The sequence below is a fragment of the Anas platyrhynchos genome, chromosome 6 (genome assembly GCF_047663525.1).
Source record: "Anas platyrhynchos isolate ZD024472 breed Pekin duck chromosome 6, IASCAAS_PekinDuck_T2T, whole genome shotgun sequence".
Taxonomy (NCBI): domain Eukaryota; kingdom Metazoa; phylum Chordata; class Aves; order Anseriformes; family Anatidae; genus Anas; species Anas platyrhynchos.
This window is the reverse complement of record NC_092592.1, coordinates 23597026-23622311: the sequence shown is the minus strand read 5'-3', so window position 1 is coordinate 23622311 and position 25286 is coordinate 23597026. Positions and strand designations below refer to the sequence as shown.

Sequence of the window (25286 nt, the reverse complement as noted above, 5' to 3'; positions counted from 1 at the left end):
TCACTACTACATATACTTTCCCTGTAGCCCCATGCGCTGTCCACGTGCCCGAATCTGCCATACAATTGGTTAGAGACCCTCAGACACGTACCTGGAGCCTGCCAGCAATTAGCCACTGCCCCAAAGCTCATCTTTAACACTGTAGCCAGTTTTATCTCGACCTTGCTCAAGCTTTTGCTTCTACTGCTTGTTTCCTCATTATCTCTAATCCAGGGACGTGTGAAACAGTGCGGAGCCACCTGCAAATTCCTTTCCTACACAGTACCTCAGTAAAATTCCCTTTATGGAGACGCGCAGTGTTGTATCAATAAGAACCTAAATGCCTTGTGGGAGTTGTGCTTGATATGGTTCAGTTTTGGTATAGCTTATCCTAAGACAATTTAGGAGAGAATGGAATGGAGTCCTAACCTCAATAATGATAAGCTTTATGTCTGAGCAAATAACTCCACGTTCTTTTTGCCTGAACACACTGTTTGGTAATTTGGAAGAACAGTGCTTTCCATATTGTGGACTTCTGTAAGGCTAAACATACTGGGCATTACTGACTGCATGCGTTCCTGTTAGGCCATCACCATTTGGAATATTAGCTAGGATCTACTCCTAGAAAACCATTTTTTTTAGTTTTAGTAAGCTTGCTTTTTATCAGTTAGTTTAGCCTGCAGATAGTAATAGAATTTATAGTGGTATTCTGGTAATTTCACGATTCTGAACACACAGTGATACCAGCCAAAATGGTGGGGTCACTGCCAACTGTGCTCTGTCACAAAATGGGTGGAGATGACAGCACAGCTTGGCACTGCTACACCTCTTCCCAAGTATGGCCTTAGTTATCCAGCCCAGATCCACTTTGCTTGAGCCCCCATGCTGTAGATACTGTTCTGGATGTTTCCAGAGAGTGCTGCTTACTTATCTTCTCTGCATCAGAGAAGAGGAAGAGAGCGCGAGGAGGAATTACTAAAGCATAAATGAAAGACAAGGAGTATGCAACTTCACAGTAGTTCCCCAACAAATGCTTCCTTAAAAAGCAGCTGTGAAAGGCTGCTGGTCACAACTCTCTCTCCCTCTCCATTCCTCCTCCCCCTGCCCCTTCTTTTGTGTTTGTTTTTCCCCTTTTGCTACAGCTTATAAGGTATATATCATAATGCCAGTCTCATCTGACAAAACCACAGCTAACACTGATGCATGCTTATGATGGGAAGAGAACACAGACCACAGACTTGGGAACACTAGCCTCTTATTAGGCAGCACTGCAACTGGAAAATGGCTTAAGAGCAGTGCCTTGACTAGTAGTTTCTATTCCTTTGCTTTTGTTCAGTTGTAAATGAAGTAGACAACGGATCGAATAACTATTGACATAGAGAATAGCACAGATTATGTCAAACAAGGGCTTCAAACAGTGTGTTTGGAGGTCAGTAACCTGTGTGCCTAGAACTTTGATCACAGTGGTAACAGCCATAACTTAGGTGGATGTACAGGCAAAGATAAATCAGTAGCTTTTCACTGAATGTTACAAGCAGATCAACAAGATGTTGGTGGGCTGAAAATGTGTGTTTCTAGTAGGCTCAAGGAGCTTCAGCAAAGGAAGCTAATACTGATGAGTTAAGTTGTTGAAACTGCAAGCAAGGTTGGTTTTTTTTGGTTTATTGTTGTTTTTAAGAAACAAACAAAACAAACAAACAACAACAACAAAAAACTGAAATGGATCCTGGTTTCAATAAGTAGCTTGAAGGAGGAGTCTTTCCAGGGCCCTGCCATATCAAATGGAAGACAGCATGTTCTGTCTGATGAAATGTAAGTTTGACTGCTAATCAGCCAATCCAAAACATTGCTAGATTAATAGACAAACTGCCGTGGATACAATTTCTGCTAGATTGATAGACTAGCAGAAATTTTTTATTTTTTTTTTTGTACAGCGGAAGCCAGTAATTAGGCTGTTCTCATAGTAAAAATGCTATTTTAAAAATAGTGCTTCTGTTGTGTAATTAAATGTGTCTTGAAGTGTCCAATACTGATGTTAACATCTCCTGGAACAAGTAGTTTACTCTCACCCCTCCAAAGCCTTTGCCTCCAATGTCACACTGTCAATAACTTGCAGTCTTCTGGAACAGAAATATTTGCAAATAATTTGCAAGTTGTAACTGATCAGTCACTAATCAATTCAAGTCACAGTGTTTCATTTTGCAATTTGATCACGAGACATTCTGTTGTACAATTTGGTATTTTTAGGTTGTAAAATAACCCCAAGTTTGTTTCTCAGGAGAGTCCTTATTCACTCAAAAATAGAACAAGTTTATAGCACTTACTTGAAACATGTTTTAAATCCCTCTAGAGGAATAGTTTTTGTTTTGGGTCAACATCTCTGGAGAAAAATAAAAATTCAGCTTACTGTGAATCTCTAAGTATTAAAATGAGCAATTTCAGAAACAAACTCTTCCTTAGAGAAACTGATATCCTATGTTTTCTCTTAAACCTTGGAGAAACTCTATTTCTGCCTAATGAATTTTTCAGTGTGAATTTCGCTTGTAAATAAGATGAAGGATTAGTGCGTAAACTCCTCTGAAAAGTTAGCCTGCAGCAAGAGATAAACAGGTTACAGTAGGCATCAGTACATACGAACCAATGCTTTATCTCAATCCTGAAACCACAGTTTTAAGTTTTCACTAAAATGACCTATAGATATAATCAGTTTACGATAAATAACATTTTCTGTTGTTAAAATTGACAAAAACAACAGGGAAGACAAAACATAGCAGTGTTTGACTAGAGAACTAGGTAAGACTCAATATTACTAGGGGACTGATGGACTTATCTAGATAGTGGTGTTCTGGTAGTCTTCTGTTGCAGTTTCTGATGTTTGCATGCGTATACATAAGACTACACAGCTGAAACAAGGCTAAAGGCCTTATTTACGTGCCTGTGAGACATTGTGCTTGCTGACAGCTTCTGACAGACTTTGTAAAATGGTTTCACTTCATGGGACTCCATAGAATTTAATGGTGAAACTGATGCCACTTCTGTAAATATACAGCTGTCATAAATAATTCTGCACTTCTCTGAGACAAGTTTGAGGAGGAAGTCTTAAACGTTGTTACAAACACATTTACCTAGGAACAGCACTAGACATCCATTTAACAATTTCACCTATGAACTCCTCTTGAGCTGGCACATCTGGCTTTACAAGCCAAGGTAGGCTTTAAAGAGCGTGCAGCTTTAACTGCAGCAAGAAATCCTATTCCTATTGACTTCCACAGAAGATTTAGGTCAACTCTGAACTTCCTCCCTTTCCATGAAATCCTGCTGCGTGAAACTGTACAATAGAAAAAAAAAAATAGAGGGTTTCTTGTAGAAGCCAGATGGACCACAGATGGGATGTGGTACTGAACCAGCAGCAAATCAGGTGCTGAATGAAGCTCAGCTTTATTAGAGTCACTGGCTATGAATTACAGCTGGATAGGAATTACGTACTTGCAGTGAAATGAAAGAATATGGAGCCTTTGGTTACTCTGTGCATCTGCTCAAACAGTTGAATTTTCTGACTATCTACAAGAAAACTGAAAAAAAAAATAAAGCATTGCACACACAAGGTGCCAGTATATGAATGTTCAGAAGGTAGTCTAGCTTTTGACTTTAGATAGTTCAGAAGAATTTTGATTACTTAAATTAATTGAAAAGTATGTAAAGGAAGCAGCACAGAAACCTAAACTGGTAAACTACGTATTGAAACCTAACATTAGCAGTACAATTCTTAGGGTGGGTACATGAAGATGAGAGATAGTTTATGGCTGAAGAACTGGAGAAGAACATGCATCTCCAGCAGTGACAGAGGTAGGACACTGAAACCACTGCAATAGAGATGCTAACCACAGATGACAGAAGCTCAGAAGCTGAGGGATTTCCCACTACCAACAATGCAAGTCAGTAGCCCTTAAGGGGAACCACAACACTATGTCATGGAGCAGGCCTCGCCTGGAAAGGTGAGGAAAACTACAGCCTCCCAGACTTCTGAGTCCGTCCAGACTTTTAAGCGTATGACACAAAATATGTCCTGAAGAAAATCCTTTGTAACAGGGCTGTATGCTTAATGCTTGTGTGCACGTGTAGTAATCATTGCAGTCGGGAAAAACAACTGAGTAGGTCTCTTAGTGAAGACCTAGACTGTATTTTACCAACATTTCGTTCCACACTTTTGATTCAAAGATCGAAGCCAAAATTCCTTTAAGTGGTATATTCTTTATTGCAGCGCTGGATGCACGGGGGATCTCTCCACCTATCGTGCATACCCAGAGCGGAAAGCAGTCTTGAATTTATACGATCAATCTATCAATATTCTACAAGCGCCTATACATATGCATTACCTATCCCCGCCTTCCCTCGCTTCTCATGCTAATTAGCCTTTTGGCACCTTGCGCCTGCGTAGAGCCTTCCAACAATTGTGGGCAGGGGTCTTTGGGACGTGGGCAGGGGTCTCTGGGAGGAAGACCCCGAGTCTTCCTCACAGTGTACTTTTCACCTTTGGTCAGGAATCTGCTGAATTGGCACGTTTCTTAATTGCGAGAGCTGGTTGTTGCCAATTCTTCCGTTTGTTGTATCTTTATAATGAATTCCAATGTCCAGTTTTGAGATTTATAGTCCTTACATTTGTTTCTCTGTCCGTCTGCCGCTTCCTTATCATGAGTTCCAGTGTCTTGTTTCGAGATATACAGTCCATGTCTGGGGATTGTCCTTGCCTCCCCAATGCCTCCCCAATACCTCCTTAATCAATCCCCCCTTTTCTTTTCCCATGCAAATTCTTTTGCATCAGATACTTTCATTATATACAGTAACACAACAAAGCAGGCATCTAAACAACATGCACACAAATATTCCTAACACTACTAATGTGATTAGAGCAGTGAACACTTGTTTCAACCATTGGAAGTTGGGCAACCAGGAGGTTAACTTATTCCATATTTCACTAAAACTCCATGAAAGATCATCTTTACTGATCTCAGGTAGGACCCTTGTCTGCTTCCATATTTCTTCCAGGTCGGTAGAGATCCTTCCACTCTGATCTACATACATACAACAACTTGTATTTATTACTGTACAGACTCCCCCTTGAGCGGCCAGTAACAAGTCTAGGGCCATCCGATTTTGTAATACTACCTGTGATAAACTAGATATCTCTTCTTGTTGAGCCTTTATAGCATCCAGAGTTTTGTTTTCTAACTTCTCTATAATTGCAGAAATATTAACTATTGCCTTTTCCAATTCACTCACTCCTAACCATGTGATAAACCATCGAACAAAACTATGAAAAGCGGTGTGTCTCTTTATCAATGGATTGTTAATTTTTGTCTGATTCTCCAGATATGATTTCTCAAGTAACCTCGAGGCACTACATCATGTACTGTCATACTGGGGACTACTGCTCCAAGATCCAGTTCTCGGGCAAGACCTTACGGGCTGTATCATTGCATAGCCAATACCACCCTTTTCCTTCTGGAACTGGCCAGCTGGTTGAATTTGCCCAACTGCTAGTTGTACTAATATCAATTGTTTGATTACAAGATGTCTGATTTCCCACATAAGTAGTACCCGTATTTATACAATCCTGTTTTCCCATACCCTTAGGCGGGTTACACCTTTGTACACATACATAGTAAGATTCCAATGGCACAAAGCTACTAACTTCTAGTTCCAAAACTTCTTCATATTTTTTTGACCCCAAGATGTGTTTTCCCACAAATTAGTCCAAGATAAGTTTGCAGGCAAGGGAATCCCAATTAACGATATACCCGTATTCCCATGCTCTGGCAGATGGGTGCATACCCAACAGTTCGTCTTATTAATCACTTGAGATACAGTTTGTATTAAGGTCAGGTGTAAGTTCTCGTCCCAAGTTGCCCATCCCAAATCTGACAACCACACCCCCACAATCATTAGGATCTGGAAAAACGCAATTTTGCTGGTCCAATTGGGGTCGTGGTCCATATCCTCGCCAGGGCCTTCTTCACCCTTGAATCGTGGATCCAAGCTGCTTGCTCCTTAATCTTAATGGCGGTGTGTGTTGTCAGTAATACCTGGTATGGTCCCGTCCACTTTCCTTCCGTTTTTCCTCTAGGGGTTGTCCTGAAAAAGTCTTTACATATATATATAATCCCTGAGCTTAAAAGGGTGGATTGGTTGATCCAATCGTCTAGCCCAGGTCCTGAGAACAAATTTATGTACTTTAATTATTTCTGAAGTTCAGTTATATATGCATATAAATATTCTAATCCTAACTGCGTTCGATCCTCTCCACTAAATAGAAATGGATACGGCCTTCCATGTAAGATTTCAAAGGGACTCAAATTCCCTTTTATTCTAGGTTTAACTCAAATTCTAAGTAATGCTAAAGGGAGGGATTGAGGTCATGACAAATTAGATTCTTGTCCGATTTTAGCTATTTGTTGTTTAATTAAATGTTTCATTTTTTCTACCTGTCCACTTGCCTGCGGTCTATAAAGAGTATGCAGTTGTCTTTAGAATATCTTTAGAATCTTACTTAACTGTTGTACCACTTGCACACAAAAATGTGAAACTCTATCAGAAGACATGGCTACTAGAATCCCAAAGCATGGTATTATTTCATTTAACAAGACTTTAACCACTTCTTCTTGCTTTGTTTGTTCGACAGGGAAAGGCTTCAGGCCTTCCTGAAATCATGTCAGTCAGAACCAGTAAATAACAATACCCCCCTTTTCTAGGGAGTTCGGAAAAATCAATTTGCCACAGTTGCCCCGAATAATTTCCTTTACTGATTATTCTGAATTTTATTCTATTCTTGGTATTGGGGTTATTGTGTAAGCAAATGCTACATTGTTGAGTTACTTGTTTTATTGTTGTATATAAATTTTGTTCCACTAATATCTGACTCAGGCTCTTATGCAGTGTGCCAGCTCCCCAATGTGTTTTATTGTGTTCTGTAAGAACTATGAGCCATGTCAAATTAGAGGGTATTATTATGTGGTTATCTTTTAAATATACTCGTCCATCTGGTTTCATTTTACCTTTCAAATCTTCAATTAATTTTAAGTCTTCTTTTGTATAATTTGGATATAGTTTGGATTTTACCATCTGGTATCAAAGACAATGCCTTCACCTCAGTTATTTCAGCTGCCCGCTTAGCCTTTGCCAATCGATTTCCAATTTCAAAATCAGTGTTCCCCTTTTGGTGTCCCTGACAATGCATGATAGCTACCTTTTCTGGTTGTTTTACAGCCTCTAACAATTTTAAAATTTCTTCTTTCCAAATTGCTCCATGAGCATGTACCATGCCGAATGTATATTTAGAATCTGTCCAAATATTTATTTTCCTTCCTGCTGCTAGTTCCAGTGCTCGCATAAGAGCAATTGTCTCTGCTTTCTGGGTGGACGTCCCAGGGGGTAATGGTTTGGACTTGATTACCTGTTGAGTGGTTGTAATGGCGTACCCTGCCTTACGTTGTCCTTGTTTCACAAAGCTGCTTCCATCAGTATACCAAGATTCGTCAGCATCTTCTAAAAGTTCTTCCTTAAGATCGGGTCGATTAGAATACACAGTCTCCATTGTTTCTATACAATCATGGGTTATGGGTTGATCCAGAGTTCCACTAAGGAAGGAAGCTGGATTTACGATGTTAATGACCACAATTCCCACATCATCTTGTTCTACTAATATTGCTTGATATTTTAAAATCATCAATTCTTGTTTAAGTTGCTTAAAGACTTTTTGTGCTTCTCCAGTCCAGACTAACTTTGACTGGTTAATCTTTATCAATTCACATAGAGGCTTTACCAATCGTCCATAATTATAAATCCAAAGGCGACACCAACCTGTCATTCCTAAAAAGGTTTGTAGCTCCTTTACCGTTTGAGGTTCTGGAGTCCGGCAAATGACTTCCTTATGTTCAGTTCCTAGTTCTCGTTGTCCTCCCGAAATTTCAAATCCCAGATAGGTCACACTTTGTTGAGCCAGCTGGACTTTCTGTCAAGAGACTTGATATCCATTTTAAACCCAGAAAATTAAGAAAACTTATAGTCCATTGAATACAGCTCCCTTTAGTCTCGGTAGCTATTAAGAGATCATCTACATATTGTAACAAAGCACCTTCAGTGTCTGGAGGCATCCATGTTTCGAGTTCCCTTGCTAATTGGTTTCCAAAAATAGTGGGGCTATTCTTGAATCCTTGAGGTAGTAATGTCCACGTAAGCTGCGTCTTTCTGCCTGAATTGGGATTTTCCCATTCAAAGGCAAATAGGTTTTGGCTTTCTGTGGCTAAGCCTAGGCAGAAGAAGGCGTCTTTTAAATCCAGTACGGTAAACCAGACTTGACTATTCTTTAATTTAGTCGGCAAAGTATAAGGGTTTGCCACTACTGGATGTATATCCTCAGTGATTTTACTTATGGCCCTCAAATCCTGAACTAACCTATAGCTTTTTCATCTGCCTTTTTAATTGGCAATATGGGTGTATTGTATTCTGATTCACATTCAATCAATAATCCATACTGTAAAAATTTATCAATTATCTCTTTAATTCCTTTCCTATCTTCTATCCTCAAAGGATATTACTTAACCTTAACGGGTTTCTCTCCTGGCTTTAATTTAATAATTATTAAGGTCACATTTTTAGCTCTTCCAGGGACTTCGGTAGCCCAAACTCCTGGACATATTGATCTGTGATCTCTAAAGGTATTTCACTTTTAGGGTCAGTTTGTATTAGTGCCAAGCTTAACACATTTATTAGTTGTTCTTCTCCTATTCTTAATTTCATTTTCCCTTTTTCAACGACAGTTTCTGCTCCTAATTGCTCTAATAAATCTCTACCTAAGGGTGCCCATGAGGAGTTAGGCGTATATAAAAATCTGTGTATGCCCCATTGTTTCCCTAACTTGTACTTCAAAGGTTCACAAAAATAAGCCTTTTCGGTTACACCTTGTCCTGGTTTCAGTTAGGACAGAGTTAATTTTCTTCCTAGTAGCTGGTAGAATGCTACGTTTTGGCTTAGGATGAGAAGAGTGTTGATAACACCCTGATGTTTTAATTGTTGCAGAGCAGTGCTTATACTAAGCCAAGGACATCTCAGCCTTTTGCTCTGTCCTGCCAACAGGCAGGCTGGGGTTGCAGTAAGAGCTGGGAAGGGACAGACCCAGGACAGGTGACCCAAACTAGCCAAAGGGGTATTCCATACCATCTGACGTCATGCTAAACAATACATAGGGGTGGCTAGCCGGGGGGGAGGGGGCCGGACTGCTCTCGGGGTTAGGCTGGGCATTGGTCAGCGGGTGGTGAGCAATTGCATTGTGCATCACTCGTTTGTACACATTATTAGTAGTGGTACTATTATCATCATTGTATTATTACTATTATTATTATTATTATTATTTTGTCTTATTAAACTGTCTTTATCTCAACTCACGGGCTTCACTTTCCATTTCTCTCCCCCGTCCCAGAGAGGGAGGGGGAGGGGGAGCGAACGGCTGCGTGGTGTTTAGCTGCCAGCCGGGTTAAACCACAACACACCTTTTACCCTAACATAATAATTCTGTGAAGGCATTAATGCTTGATTTAGAACTGAATACGTTGCCCCATCTCAATAAGAAATTTCACTTCCATTCCTCCCCTAGCTTCATTATAATCAGTGGAGGATCCGCTAGAGTAGATTCCCCAGGTCCCCGTTATTCCTGTTGAAATCAGGGACCAATGATTACCCTAGAAAAAGGCTAGTCAATTTGTCCTCCGAAGCCAGGTCCAAACCGTTTTGTTTTATTTATTTATTTATTTATTTTCATTACATTTCAGAGTTGGTCCAAAAATTCCATAGGGGTTTCTTTTAGACCTTGTTGGAAGCATATTCTCAATTCCCAATTCATCCAGATTTTAGTATTTACTTAGCCGTTCATAATTTTAGGGATGATTAGGGTCTCAGTGGGGTCGGTCAGGGGAATGCAGTTGTCCACAGTTCCCTGAGCGGTCCCATCGGTAATCTGAGCTCGCACATGAACTCAGGTTGTTTTAAGAGTTAACTGCTTTTCTGTTTCCATAACAACTCTCTCTCTCGGACCCATCATGATCCCTTTGCCCCAAAGGGCTAACACCCACGATTTTAAGATCTCTGCCTAGAGCAGAGGCAGAACTATTAACATTCCTACATCCTCTTTCCCTGCTCATTCAACTTCAAACACCTTTAACACTTTCAACAACCCTTATAACACTTCCTTTATCTTTCTCCAGCCTGTACTTCTCTAATGCCAACATCAAAGGCTCAGTCAGGGGCCAACTTAATTCCGTACCTTTTCCCACCAAGATGCTGAAACAACATCAGTATACAACATTTCATCCTATTCTCCTTCTCAAAACCAACATTAACTGTAGCAAAACATTAGAGTTTAAAGTTCCATTTAGGGGCCACTTTTCTCCACATTCCAGCTTATAAAGCGGCCACCATTGATTACAATATTTTATCAATGTTTTCCTGTTCACACTTCCACCGGCAGATCCTCCAATATCCTTCCAGTGACTCAAAACACATCCTAACGCACTTTTCTTTAAAATTTCACTGCTTGTGTGCCCCCCCATTTTCCAGTTCACACTTTCAGAATACACATATCACTTACAAAAATGTATCACAAAAACGTATCACTCACAAAATTACAGGCACGCAATATCTTTCAGTAGCGATGCCACAAAGCTACTATTACCAGCAATATTGCTAAAATCACAATAACAATAGTCAGAGTCAAATTCCACATGCGATAAGTCAGAAAACCGAACTGTGTAACACCGTAACGATATCTCTCTTATAACAATGCCACGAACCTACTATTACCACCAGAAAAATAGCCAAAATCACAGTAACAATAACCAGAGTTAAATACCATACTCCATGAGTCAGAAAACCGAAATAGACAACACAATTCCAGATGGACCTGAAAGCGAGCTCCTTCCTTAAGGTCCCCAAACTTATACTTATGGTGCTAACCACAAAGTATATACCAAACACTGCCTCGCAGAAGATCACCTTCTGACTTACAGACAGCTCCAGACGACCGGTCTACCAGAAAACCAAACCAGAATAAAGAATATACTCACTTACAATGATGGGGTCCTTGTCTGCCTCCGCAGTGATCCGGTGAGTCGAGGAGTCCCTCCGGGAAATCCCGGGGGTACCCTAGGGAGTCCTGTCCCCAGCGGGTCCTGCGGACCGGCAGAGAGGTAGTCCCATCTGGGGTGCCAGATTGATTCAAAGATCGAAGCCGAAATTCCTTTAAGTGGTATATTCTTTATTGCAGCGCTGGATGCACGGGGGATCTCTCCACCTATCGTGCATACCCAGAGCGGAAAGCAGTCTTGAATTTATACGATCAATCTATCAATATTCTACAAGCGCCTATACATATGCATTACCTATCCCCGCCTTCCCTCGCTTCTCATGCTAATTAGCCTTTTGGCACCTTGCGCCTGCGTAGAGCCTTCCAACAATTGTGGGCAGGGGTCTCTGGGAGGAAGACCCCGAGTCTTCCTCACAGTGTACTTTTCACCTTTGGTCAGGAATCTGCTGAATTGGCACGTTTCTTAATTGCGAGAGCTGGTTGTTGCCAATTCTTCCGTTTGTTGTATCTTTATAATGAATTCCAATGTCCAGTTTTGAGATTTATAGTCCTTACATTTGTTTCTCTGTCCGTCTGCCGCTTCCTTATCATGAGTTCCAGTGTCTTGTTTCGAGATATACAGTCCATGTCTGGGGATTGTCCTTGCCTCCCCAATGCCTCCCCAATACCTCCTTAATCAATATACAGTCCATGTCTGGGGATTGTCCTTGCCTCCCCAATGCCTCTCCAATACCTCCTTAACCACTTTCTACAACACTTGTCTAAGTGTGATGAGAAGTGGATTAGTTAACAAAAAACAAACAAAAAAAAACCCACCCACAAAAAAAAACCCACCCACGTTTTCTGCCTTCCTGCACCTCCCAGCTGAAGATCTCAGTTGGGAGAGCTGAGGCAAAGAAGGGTGCCTCAGCGCCATCTTCTGGGGACTGAGCTGTTGTAGGGAAGACACGAGTTCAGCAGGCCTGCAGATGTGCACACCCACCCAAGCAGGCCCGTTTTTTCTTGATTTTGGTTCTTTCACAGCACTAGTCAAGTTGCAAGAACATTCAAGTACTTGCATATTATAGAAAACTATCCTGTTACTGAAGAAACACCCCCGAAATACTCTGCTTCTCACAGAAACGAGCAGAAAATAAATCCATGCTCTAAATACTAGAAAGTTACCCTCATTTTAGTGAGCTGTCTGATCACATTGCCACTGCTCCTCCCTGTTTTCTTTTGCCAAAGGAAAGCCTGAAATGTATGAAGTAGTGCCTTCCAGTAGTATTAGCATTCCAGAAGCCTTTGCTATGACCATAATCAGGGTGCCATGAAGAGGAAGAAAAAAAAAAAAAACAGTTCACCCCCAAATTAGCCAGAGGTAAACAAGGAATAGTCTTTTCAAGATGTAACTTATCCATTGGAAAAATTATACAGCCTGATACAACTGTAACACATTATTTTTCTGGGAATTCCTTATAGCATGACATGCTTTAAAGAAACTATTCAGTGACAGACATGTTTAGGAACACTTATTAAAACAAACTGCTTGATCAATTGTTGGAAGTTTAGTCTTTATGAAAAGGATTTTTGTTGCTGTTGGTTTGTGTGTTGTTTTTTTTTGTTGTTTTTTTTTTTTCTTTTTTTCCCAGCCAGTATCACCTATTACTTCACAGTGTAGCATCACTTGCTGTGTGAACACATTTTGTAACACGCACTTAATGACTGAATACTGTAACAGCTCCTTTGCAACCTTTGAAAGTGATTTTTCAAAGGAGCTGTATGCTGACAGGTGATTTAAAGCAGCTCCAGCTTGCTGCTATCCAAATAAGAATGGCATTTCACTACCTTCAATTTTAAAACCAGATTGAGAGACAATAGCATGCCTGTACAAAGCACTTAGCAGAACTCTGGTGTTAGATCAGAAATTGAAATGTTTCATGCTACATAAGTTTCCTTCTTCGTATGGGAAACAACAAAAAGTGAGGCTAAGTTTGTTACTGAAGTTATAGTCATCTAAGTTCATTCTTTCCTGGGAAAAGGAAACTTCATTTTAAGTATCAGAATTTCTCAATATATGAAAACAATCAATACCAAGCTACATGGTCTTATTTCAGATAGTTCCAGCAACTAGGTCTCCTCAAATTTGGAAAGAATAAGGGAAGTTACTGTTGCTACCCCAAGAGACTTTCCTTTGTGAGATTTTAGTTCTCTTAGGATATCAGTATTGATATCCTAAACTGCTTGACCCAGTTTTGTAGTTAGGTCTTATTCTCCTCTTCAGCCAGTGATGCACAAGCGGTACATACATCAGAGAACACCACTGGGTTATGCCTTCCTGCAGATGGAAAGTTCACGAGACAACAAGGAAGACTTAAATATCAGGTGTCTTCTCTTTACGCCAAGCCAAACAATGAAGTTGATAAGAAAGTTTAGAATAAATGAGGAGGTATATTCATGCTCAGCTTTTACCTACCTACAGCATTTATCAGCAAAAGTCAGAAGACAAAGGAAGGTGATGTTCTAAAACACCTTTGTGCTTGGTCCCCCAGAAAAGGAGCTGAAAGGAGGACAACATCAAGCTAACTGTAAGCCTGGCCAAGAAAAGGCATTTTCTGTTACTTCCAAAGAATTTAAAGTGAACATATTATATCACCAAACAAGTGCTTTCCTAGTGTTTTGTTTTTAACATCACATTTTGACAGTCACATTCTTCCTACTCAGGAGGGAACTTTTATTCCTGACATGGACAATGGAGTACACAGAGCATGATTCATTTTCTAGGCTAACATATAGGCTCAACCTTCAAGAGTTGTAGGAAGTAAGCACAAAAATCCCAATCCCTTGACCAAAGCAAAGGAAATGTGTTAACTCTGCAAATATTAGAAATTTTTAATTATGAAGTATGATAACCACACCTGAATTAAATTATGAATTTAATTCAGTGCAGTTTCTACAATTACAGAGGCTATCCTAGCAACCAAATACCCTGGAATAAGTGAAATAGACAAATACCAAAATTGTGTAAGTACAGGTACTCTAATGTACAGTACTCGGCAATTGTATTAAAAACATCTATTCAAATGGCTTTCTGAAAGAACAGCTTACTTTCTGGAAAAAATGTGGTTTCCAGATAGCTCAGCAACACTGTTGAGCTTCTAATACTAAGTATGAGAATTTAGAAAAGTTGACAATGCAGATGGTGAAATACAGTAGAATTCCTGTAGGTCATAGTAGCTTGACTTAGTTAATAGAATCTGTATTCTAGTTAGATGCACAAATGACTAAATTGCAATTAACACAGCAATTAATTGAAATAAAGTTCTCACTTGCTTTTTTTTTTTTAACCCACAAAAGCTAAAAGCATTAAGGATTTGAAACTATGAAACTTCAAATTTGGTAGGGAGAAGAACAAACATTACCAATCAGCAATTTCAGAGATGTCAAGTGGCTGAAGGTATTTCTACTACTTCCCCATACATCTCAGTCAATAAAGAAATCATACATCCAAAAATCAAGTGATGTAGAATCCTTTCAATCCTGCATTTTACCTTGCCTTTTTTTTTTTTTTTTGTAAAACAAGAGCTATAAGCTTCTGCTGATTTAATGATAAGCAATCAAACTGTCATTCAAAGCAACATGATGGAATATGAATCTTGCTAGAGGCAAGCACAAGGTTACACACAATGGAAGGAACAATCCAGCTAAACAAGGACATGCTGATGGGTTCTAAAATTAACTGAAATTATTCAGGAAAAACAAGTTAGGGGTCAAGATGAACAGCTGACTGAAAACATCTGCTAAACATGGAACAACGCAGATGAAATATTGAGGAAGACAAAGAATAAATGTGGCAAGTACAGCCCCGTTGTGTAAGAGCGTTACATGACTTCACCTTGCATATTTACTATGGTTCCAGCTATGACACTTGTCTAAAAATCAGTAGCATCTACCTCAGGTAAGTCTTCACTGCTATACTCGTCTATAGTCCTGAAAGAATTTAGTCCAGATACCTGGACCAGACAGCAGAAAACGGAAGAGCTGGAGAAGAACAGTGATTTGATTATGAACTAAACTCTTAGTACAAAAAGCACCTGTTCTAGTTGAGGACTGGATGGTTAGAATAAGCTTTCAGACGTCTACACCAAACTGTGTCACTTGAAATACCAGATTACATTTATGGATATTAATACTCCTTCAGGGATTATAAAGAATTTAAGGATGCACAAGTCATGATGTGTACTCTTCCTCCTAACCTTGCCACCCCAAATTTAGGGTAAGTATACGAGCCACCTGAAAACAAGAATTTAAGCCGTTCTTCACAGGCATAGTTATCACTGAACAACGGATAACTAAGGAACAGTTCCTATAAAAAAAAAAAGATACAAGCTTTCTTGAGCTTATTTCAATTTTAATTAAGTCAAAGTGTGAAACCATCAGGAATATTCTACATATCTATATACCAGCTTAGTAGCATGACAAAGTATCTATCACCTCCTACATACAATCAGCTAAAATAATACAATAAAGCATGCCTTGACTAGGAAGTACAATCATGCTTCTGCAAGATTATTTAGCTGGTTTTGATCGGAGACGTCGCTTGATGATTAGATGATCACTTTCCTTCTCATTTTGTTCTATAAAAATCTGAAAAAGACATTTCAAGAGTTACTCATCTTTTCTTTATAGAAGGCTGACATACACTTCTAGACTCATGTAATCAACTACATGTTTTTCTCCCCATAATAGGCAAATTTCATTCTGAAAACATCTTCTCTTTTAACCAGGTGTTTATAGGACAGAGACCATTTTACAGCTGCTTGATTAGAAGCAACAAAAATGCTATGACCATACAAAATTCCATTTATCTTAAAAAATGTCCAAGAAAATCTGAAGGCAAATTTAACTTTTTAACTCTAATACTCATTTTGTGAAATGAGGTGTTCAAAATACATTTATAGCTTAAACTTCTGTGGCTTTCTCACTTTCCCAGAATTCCGTCTTTCATTTTTCCTTTCAATTTCATGTTTCTCAGTTTCTGTTATCTCTGTAGTTCTGTCCCATTTTCTTCATCTTCTAACAAACAACATTTTGGTTTCTGCCTCCTTCATTCATACAATTTGAATGAAGAAAATTCAATGAGATAATGCAGCATGGACAAATGCTCACCATCATGAATAGAAGAAAGGCTTAAACAGATTTAAAAGACGTAGTTCCAATAGAGCAGGAGTACTACCAGCACCATAGCTACTGAGAGCCATGAAATCGCATTTCAGGAACAGTACATCGAGCCTTAGCACTTAAGACCCTTCATAAACTGGCTTAGACAGGAGAACACAGCTCAAGCATACCCAGCAGGCTGTCTAAAGTGTACTTTGGAAAAGCACAGATGTATACAACTTTTTAAAGTAACCTGAAGATCAGCTAGACGTAAATGGAATTTGAAGTTACCTTAAGCACTCACTTCCACTGCAAAGTTAATTGTACATGCAGAATTTTCTTTAGTGCTTTGATCATGCTGTTCCAAGTTAATGGATCCCTAAATTGCCTGTATTTCTATTCTTTCTTTATGCTATAGTTAACTAGCATAGCATAAGTAGTATAGTATAACAAGTTATGTTATGCCAGTTAATTGCTGGAAGAAACACATACATTATGACTCAACTACTGTAGCAGAATAATTCACATTCCCCGTTACCAGAACTAAGCTACTTATGGCTCCAAACAGAAAGAGATCTCCAAGATTGTTTATATCACCTATCAAGTCACAATCAAACGCAGAAGAGAGGTGATAATAGAAAATAAAATAAAACAGTAGGAAAACATTACCAAAAAGAATGGCTAGGTATAATCAAGAAATGCTCAGTACTATCAAACCCCTTATGCAAATTTACCAGACTTTCAAGTTTGTTCTGTTCCCCTTATAGCTTATTTTGAGCAAAGATTATAGAAATATATTACATTAGAGTAACCTGTAAGTACTTACTGAAGAAGCAGAGATATCTAGAGGGGAGGAAATGTCAGTTGAATACAGCTTTCTCTTAGCTCGTTTGGGCTTGATCTCATTTCCTTTGAGACTTTCTGGTTCTGAAGACTTCGGAGAGCTCTTTGGAGAGCTTATTGTTGCCATCTGCTTCTTTGCTAGGAGAATTTTAAGTCATAAATCAGTATCTTACTGGTTTAGTGAGCCTCAAAAAGGTAATGAATACAAAAAGAAGTAGTTAAAAATAAACAGAATGAAGTGGAAACATTCAAACATTTTATTTCACCACCACGGTTTCTACAGATGAAACAGCTTTTTGGATGCAAGAGTTTAAAGTATACGTTCAAAAGGGATATTAAAATAAATTCAGGTTCAGACGTCACTAAAAGTTAAACTTCAGCAGGAGTTGGACAGCAGGCCTAAGTTTATACACTTACATAGTTTCAAACTAGTACTAAATCTCTAAAGAGATGAGTACTTGCATATTATGAGCTAGAAGAAAACAAGAAAACTCCAGAAATACTAAGTTATGCAAATAGGGAAAGAAAATACCAGATGTGGTAATGAAGGTTAAAAACTGAAACCCATTTACTTGAATTAAGTAACTCCAGGTTGAAATTTTGAATAATCTGAATTTGGTTTCTATTGATATGCTGTCCCCATAGAATAGATATAAGCCTGCAAAGTTTTTGAACAATCCCACTATCATCAACTAGATTATTTTAGAACACAGAAATAACATCTATTTTGTAGCAACTTTTCAAATTGGTGCAGAGATCTTCAGTTTTCACTATCTACACAGAATGTTTGAACGAATGTTTGAACCAGCAAGATAAGAATGTCTTTTGGGACTTAAAACTGATCATCTTTTATGCATTCTGCTAATCTTTTTAAGCCATAGAACCTCAGATTGTACATTACTGTAGGAAAGAACAGAAAAGGTTCTTCAGTGAAGATGCCTAGCAGTTAATCTTCCCAAAACTATGTTTAAATATAAGGAAGATCATCAATAAAATATGGCAATTAATGTACTCTGTATTATCATATAGCTTTCATATTCTGTAGAACTAATCTTCTCACAAATACATGCATCAAAAGTCATTATTACACATTATACAGAAAACATGGACAGGTAGAGATGGAAAAAAAAAGGATTACTTATGGAAATACAAAGGATTTTGAATTTGGATTTAGTTCACCTCCTAATTCTTAGTGGCCTCTAATCCCACCAAGATTACCTTTTACACTTAACCAAAACTTTAGAACTGTATGGTCCTTGCAATCAAGATAGCCTTTTCCACTCTGCAGGATTCAACATAGCAGTCCCTAATTCAGTTTCCATTATTTCATAAACTACTTAACATGGCAGACATGTCCTTTAATAACATGCACATTAACAGACCACAGTAGAAACACGTCATTACACAATGCCCAGAAAACACAGAATAAGTCTTATTTATTCTGTACAAACCTTTAGAATGAATAATAGTAGGAGAACTCTGAGAAAAGCCTCCAAGCCTTTGTAGTGTTCCATCCTTTTTTCTAGCTGACCTTTTGTTTGATGTAGATTCTTGCTTTCTTAGAGAATATTCTTTTCTAGACGTCTGTGTAGTAGACACCTGAGCAGAAATACAAGACCAGTGTTTAAGCTGAAGTCTGAGTTATTTTCAAATTTAATTCCATTTTATTTCAATGGTTTTTTTTAAGCTGACATTTTGAGCTTTGCTACTGACACCACTTTGGTCTATATTGCTCGCTGTGGGAGTATCTCATTCTATATCCAGAAAAAGTTGTCAATGTTTCAAGTATTTCAGGGCACGAGTGAAATACCTGAAAACAGTTTCTTTAAACATCAATTCCAGGTTGTAGAGCATTTCTTTACACAAACCATTCTAATTATAAATAAAATATAAGGAAACTGATAGGAAAAAAAATACAGTACCCACCCTCTGAACTTGCCCAGGATAGTACTGCAGCCTGAAGACATTTTTGTAATTGTTGTGTATTTAAGTGACATGCATTTAAATGAACTTTAGTTTTACTTCAAGAGCATCACCTACAACAGCACTTATTGATACACTCAAACTTGACTTTCCTGATATTCAGCATTCAACAACATCCTTTCCTCCAGATCATTATACAATACAGCCAGTACACACTTGGCAAACAGACTTACTCTCTCCTTGGTTAGCCTATAGGATTTAAGAGGAACAAAGTGTTTAAGAAACCTTATATATATTCTTGAGTGAGATAAGATATTGCTGAGTAATAATGTTCACTCCTTTCACATCTCCAGAAAGTTAGAGAAATGCATTACAGAAAATGCCAAACTATCAAAAATAGTAAAAAAAAAATAAAAATAAAAACTTCAAAAACACTAAAATACTTCAAAAGAAGAAGAAATACGTCAAAAATAGGAAAAAAAAAAAACAAACCGTTTTCTTGTTGCTTGTAGAAGGTGAGCTAAAAGCCATAGATTTTTCATTTTTCTTGTTTTCACTTTTCACAAAATCCTAGGAAAAGAAATACGTAAATTTTGGCTAGGATTCTTCCAGAAATAATTTGTCATATAAACAACCACTGCTTAAACTTAAATGCTATGGCTAACAGTATGGAGGTATTTGCTAATGTGGATATTTGGATATTTTGCTAATATGGATAATTGGATAGTGGTAACTATTCAAATGCTAAATAAACTTAAAAGGAACTAGAAATACCTGTAGGCAAACCATTCTGCCATTTGAAATTCTCTTCTCTCCATTATTTCGTACACATCCAGTATTGAGGTATTTAACAAGCAAACATGTAAGTTGAATTTATACTTAGATTTATTGAGTTGCTTTCAGGTTTATGGTGACAATGATAAAAACAGATTGTTACTAACAGATTAACAATAGAATTAAGGCATCTCTCTACATAAGCTTTTCTTTGAAGATCCATGTGAAGCAAAACTGCACATCGACAATTCTATTAAAGACACGCTTGGATACTTTAGACTAAAATAGAAAGCTAATGTATGGGAAGTCTAAAAAGCTGATTTGTGTGTACAGCTGTCTAGAGAAGAAATGCAATGGATTTCAGATAAGATAACTAAATACTCTTCTCCCTTTTCTGATGCCGTTATAGGTCTGCATGGCTGTTAATTTGTTCAGTTAAAGATTGTACTCTGTACAAGGTTCAATTTTGTATATTTCTAAAAGCAAAAAAATAATTTAAGGTCAACAAGAAATAGTCGTTTCACCATTAATAGTTTTTAATTTGTCCCTGACTTTAGTGTTGACAATACGCTTTTCAGTTCTGAGGAATTTAAAAACCATCACTAGTTTGAGACACCGTTAAAGTTACTGAATAATTTCATAATTTGTTTGGCACACGTAATGCAAAAATAAATATTTAAGAGTAATATTCAGATGAATAAAACAGCAATAAAAATAAGTTAGCATTACATAATTAAGTAACATTTCTAAGTTTAGTTAAGTGTTATCCCATGAAGGTATGGACCATTATACTATGAAAGGATTTAAGTGAATCGTTATAGCAGTCTTTAAAAAGGTGGATAAGCACATTAGATGAAATATATTCATCTGCAGATAAGGTTCAGCAGTTTTTCCAGTGCCTTCAGAAGGGTGGTTATTTTTTACTTCAAGTTTTCCATCTGTTTGATGGATATTACTCCTGAATGAAATTGGTTTAAGATGCAAATATTTTAAATCCACTCTGGACACTAACCCAGAATAAAGCGTAAATTCCAGGTAACTTAACTTACGCAGCTTTCAACAGTTATTTTTGCAATCCAGGTTACGCATTTTGCAAAAAAAAACCAAAAAAACACGCAAGTGAATTTATAGAAATACTGTTGAACACTAAATCACTGATGCGATTATTTTCCTCAACTACTTCACTGAGATAAAGTTATCATTTGGTAATGCTTGAATAAGAGATGCTAGAAAAGCAAATGTTTCACTCTCCAGCTGGGACAAGCTCACCCACTTGAAAGACATCACACATTAGCCAAGTCATCCACAAGTCACCTCCTTCTTACTAACCTGTCAAGTCCGTAAGTCCTTACAGATTCAAATAAGGCCCTTAAGTAGCATTACAGGTACAAAACCCTAAGACCAAACTGTGGTATTTAGGTAGCCTTGAGATAGCTGTGTTGGTGCTAATGCCGTGAAAAGTATGCTGGTAACGTGCAGGGAACAACATATACCATCCTGAACTGCAGTGGAGTCTCAGGCTCACATACAAACATACAGCACATTAAGAAGGCTGCAGCATATAACCTAGCCCAACTTAATTCATCTTCAGTTCATTCAAGTCTACAGAAAACAGCAGGTTCAGGTGCTGGTGCAGTTCTGTGCAGCCCCTCATATGATGGAAAAAAAAAAAAAAAAAAAAAAAGGAGATGGCCTTGGAGTTCAGGAATGTGTTGATTAAGCTTAATTTGAAATTAGGTATTAGGAGAGAACCAACAGTTGCCGAAGCCAAAACTAGCAATTCTGTAGAATTGGTCTGCAATCCCACAAATGAGAGCTGGGGACAGAGCAAATGGTACTGGCAGGGAGAGCACAGTGTAAAAGGCAAAGAGGAAATGCAAGGCAGGGATATGGGGCCAGAGTCTGGATATATTGAAGTCTATGGCCTTATTCAACACACACTGGAGATCCACCACTCATGTCTATTTAAACTTCTTTCACACCCCCACCCCTCCCTGATATAGAGGTATTTGTAGACCTCGGTAATCTCATTGAGAATCAGATAATAAATTTCTAATAAAGTATCACAGTAATACACTGAAAAACTACACAATACTTTGTTAGTTGGTCTAGGTCATACCTCATCCATTTCGTCACTCTTCCTTTTGCTTCTTGTTTTGAGCATTTTAACTGTCACAGGTAAGGCACTGCCCTGATGCTTTACTTCCATCTTATTTGGTTGCAGAGGTGTGAACTGGATTTCCATCTCTGGTTTTGGGAACCGACTAGTTCTTCCATTTTCTGTGGACACTTCAGAAGAGTCAAGGACAGTTTCTGAATGCTCCTGCAATATATGGAAATTTTTAGGAAACAAATTAAGTAATTATGAGATAAAAATATAATGCAATCCCCCCTGGAAAAGGATACGTGAAGTAAGCATTCAATCAATTTTTCAGATACTAGTTTACGGAGTTCTTATGACAGAAGAACTCTACTCCAATTATAACCGAGTTTAACCCTTATTTTCTAGGGGGTCTTTATTTTTTTCCAGTTATAGATTGGAATAAAAACTTAAGTTTTCCATGCTGAATTCAGCTTGATACTTCCCAGGTCGTTTTCCTCAAGGGCACAAACAACTGGGTTGTTTATGCAGCTATCAGCTGCAGAATTGACATGATTGTCCATTTCAATTCTGCTGCTTAGGAACTAGGCAGGTACAAGAGCTTTAGGCAGATACAAGAGCTTTAGACAGAACAATTGAATTTCTCTGTAGCCTATCTTCAGAGAGTTTGCCCTTCTCCTTCAACACTATGGAAGTTAATTGTGTAAATAACAAGGTCCAGCTGGCAAGCTACAAGCCAAATTCAATCTGCAGGAGTCTCATCACTTTTTTTCCCTGGAGAAAGCCCAGGCATTCAGACAGCAACGCTGTCAACAAGCTGAAGATTTTCTCTTGTACCACCTCACAGCCGAAGCACACATCTTGCATTTCCAAGAATGAGTTGGTTAATAATAACATTTTTCTTTATCTAACTGCTACTTTATGAAAGATAGCAATCAAAGATTTGCATAGGGTTGGTTAGCATCCTCAGCTAACATAGCTTCAGAAGTGTTTTTCCAGGTGGCTTATCTAATCAGCTACTTTATAATGAAAGTTTTCAAAAGCACATAGATAAAATTCACCACTAAGTTACGTTTCTTCAGCTTTTGGTGCTACCAAAAGCTCTCAAATCAGACAATCTGATCACGTCAAAAGATACCTGCAGAATAACTTCAGAATTGTTCAGACATGACACTGTTTCCTACCCATTTTTTTACTTATCAAATCCATACACTATACAACTATAAAACTTTCCAGTTTAAAGTTCCATACCAACCTCAGTTTCACTTAATGAAGAAGCACTGTTGGAATCATTCTCCTTAACTTCATGTCTTATTGGAACAGTGTCTCCAGTGATTGGATTAATCTCACTCTGTTTCTTCATAAACTGTAAATATTTAGAATGAATAAAAGTTATCCTATAGGATGAACTTTAAAAAAAAAAAACACTGAGTTCTCTAAATTTATAAAATCTCAAGCACAGACACCTCATGAACACCTAGACTAAAAGACAGCACAAGTCTGAGAAGCAAGTAACATCATGATGTGATTGTAAGATGTGAGCTGCTGGGTCTCAGCAACAGTCCATCTTTTTCAATACTCTGTCTCTGAAAGTGGCAAAGGGAAATTCTATCTAGGGGTGTGTGATTCTGGACAGCTTGTCATCTATTCCCTTCCTGCTCTCACAGCACTCTCAATGACTGTCAACACCAGTTGGCTTTTCTCCTCATTCATAAGTAGTGAGTGTCCATGCATAACCCTTCACAGAAGCAGGAATAGTAAAACCAATTAAGTCAATTCAAACAAACAGAATGGGACTGATGTGAGCACTGCTGTTGGGAACAACTATTTTACAGGAAAGTAAGTGAAAGAACAAAACAGAAGCTACTTCTGAAGCTGTATTGCTGGCCTTTTCCTCATGCCACATAAACAAGAGAACTGCATATGTATTTCTTCCAATAGTAATAATAGCACCAGCCACAAACTTGTTTAATCACGCTGGTCATGCTGTTTGCTTGGACACGTGGGGATGATCAAAAGAGAAGTCTAGCAGCACTTGTTTTTTCTTTCAAGCCAGACAAATGTGGTAGAGCTTGCAAATTTCATTATCTGGATACTAGAATTATATCAGCAAGATTAGTGGAGAATGCATGATAACCTACACAACCTTTTCTTTTGGGAACATGGGAACTTTTTTTAAAAAATACACTTAACAGTTCATTTTGGAAGTTCCTGAAATTATAACTTTTGGGATATTACCAGTATCTCATAAATATATACTGAGAAAGGAACAGAACAACAATTATTACAATTATTTTCTCTAAATATAACAAACATTAGTATGTACTAATCATACCTCTTTGTTTACAGGTAAATCCACTGTATCTTGACTTTCTTCATGTAAAGGTACTTCTGGTGAAAACTGAAGGCTTTCATGGTTAATGCATTTTTTCAATTCCTTTATGAAGTCCTCTTTATCAGCCAACTGTTTTCTTAGTTCTATCACAGTTTCATTATCCTAACAAACATAGTAAAAATTGCCAAATTACAGGATTGGCAAAAAGAATTAACATATACATGAGCAGCACTGCAATTACTCAATAGCATTAATTTTAGTTTTCTGTTCTAGCCTGCAATTCTATCAAACGGAAGCTACGATAGTTTAAATTATTTGTGTGGCCACTATTGGAAGTAAATAAGTCACATAGCCTGGAAAGATGTAATATGATTTTTATTTTGCTCTATTTACGTGCTTCAGTCATCTTCCCTAAGGTCTAAGAAGTTTGGCTTTCTATTTTTTCCATTAAGCCCTTGCTGCTGTGAAAGAGCCAGCAGTTGGGGTCATTTTGTTTTAAGCATGTCCACCTGGAGAGACTGAGGTCAAATATCCAGAGAAGGGATAACTAAATCAGTCTTCTGTTTAGCTTTTGAAGTCGTATGCTTCTAATTAGATTTGCTATCCTGGTTAAGAGCTGGACACAGAAATTAAAAAAAACTTGAGAAATCATTCCTTCTCTGCCTCCATTGTTTTCTTTCAACTTTCCTCATTTCTTTCATCTCATGCCACTCTACATGTTAGATCAGAAAAGCACCTGAAGAAAGAGAAAACTATTTCCTATTAAGTGTTCAGCCTAGCCTGGGGCAAAGTCCTACAAGCTACAGGAAAAGTCATTTTAAAATTTTTAGTCCAACTTTGCAAACAAAGAATCAAATTGACTTGTGCATTTATTTGTACTATTAAATATTTTGAAATTTTAGCCACTAACACAAATTCAGTTTCAAAAGAACATAAAGCCAGCCTTATTTTAAGCTGGCTGCAAATGTTAATATGACCATGTTTAAGAACAAAAATACAGCTGAAATGGTGAGTAAGAAAAGTGTTTTGCAGAATTTATTGGAAGCAATTGACATGGT

At 37.9% G+C, this 25286-nt stretch overlaps 1 protein-coding gene and 1 long non-coding RNA gene across 9 annotated transcripts in view; one reads left to right on the top strand and one right to left on the bottom strand.

Moving 5' to 3' along the window:
* The window catches only part of LOC140002737 (uncharacterized), a 32470-nt gene extending 7591 nt beyond the window's left edge, over nt 1-24879 (top strand). Inside the window, exons 5-6 of one of the 5 annotated variants that reach the window (XR_011810042.1) lie at nt 13575-13680; nt 24243-24879. This is a non-coding gene — a long non-coding RNA (uncharacterized lncRNA). Of the gene's footprint in view, nt 1-213; nt 9416-13574; nt 14449-14495 lie in introns of those variants that run through there. The other 4 variants (XR_011810041.1, XR_011810043.1, XR_011810040.1 and 1 more) reach the window with 4 other exon arrangements.
* LOC119715234 (kinesin-like protein KIF20B) overlaps nt 14681-25286 on the bottom strand; it is a 41640-nt gene continuing 31034 nt past the window's right edge. For all 4 annotated transcript variants that reach the window (XM_072039582.1, XM_072039583.1, XM_072039585.1 and 1 more), the window contains exons 28-34: nt 24229-24390; nt 23149-23259; nt 21912-22115; nt 19511-19588; nt 18547-18694; nt 17079-17233; nt 14681-15739 (exon numbers count right to left, since the gene is read on the bottom strand). In XM_072039582.1, coding sequence (XP_071895683.1) covers nt 15662-15739; nt 17079-17233; nt 18547-18694; nt 19511-19588; nt 21912-22115; nt 23149-23259; nt 24229-24390 — 936 coding nt within the window. In that variant the 3' untranslated portion in view covers nt 14681-15661. The remainder of the gene's footprint in view (nt 15740-17078; nt 17234-18546; nt 18695-19510; nt 19589-21911; nt 22116-23148; nt 23260-24228; nt 24391-25286) is intronic.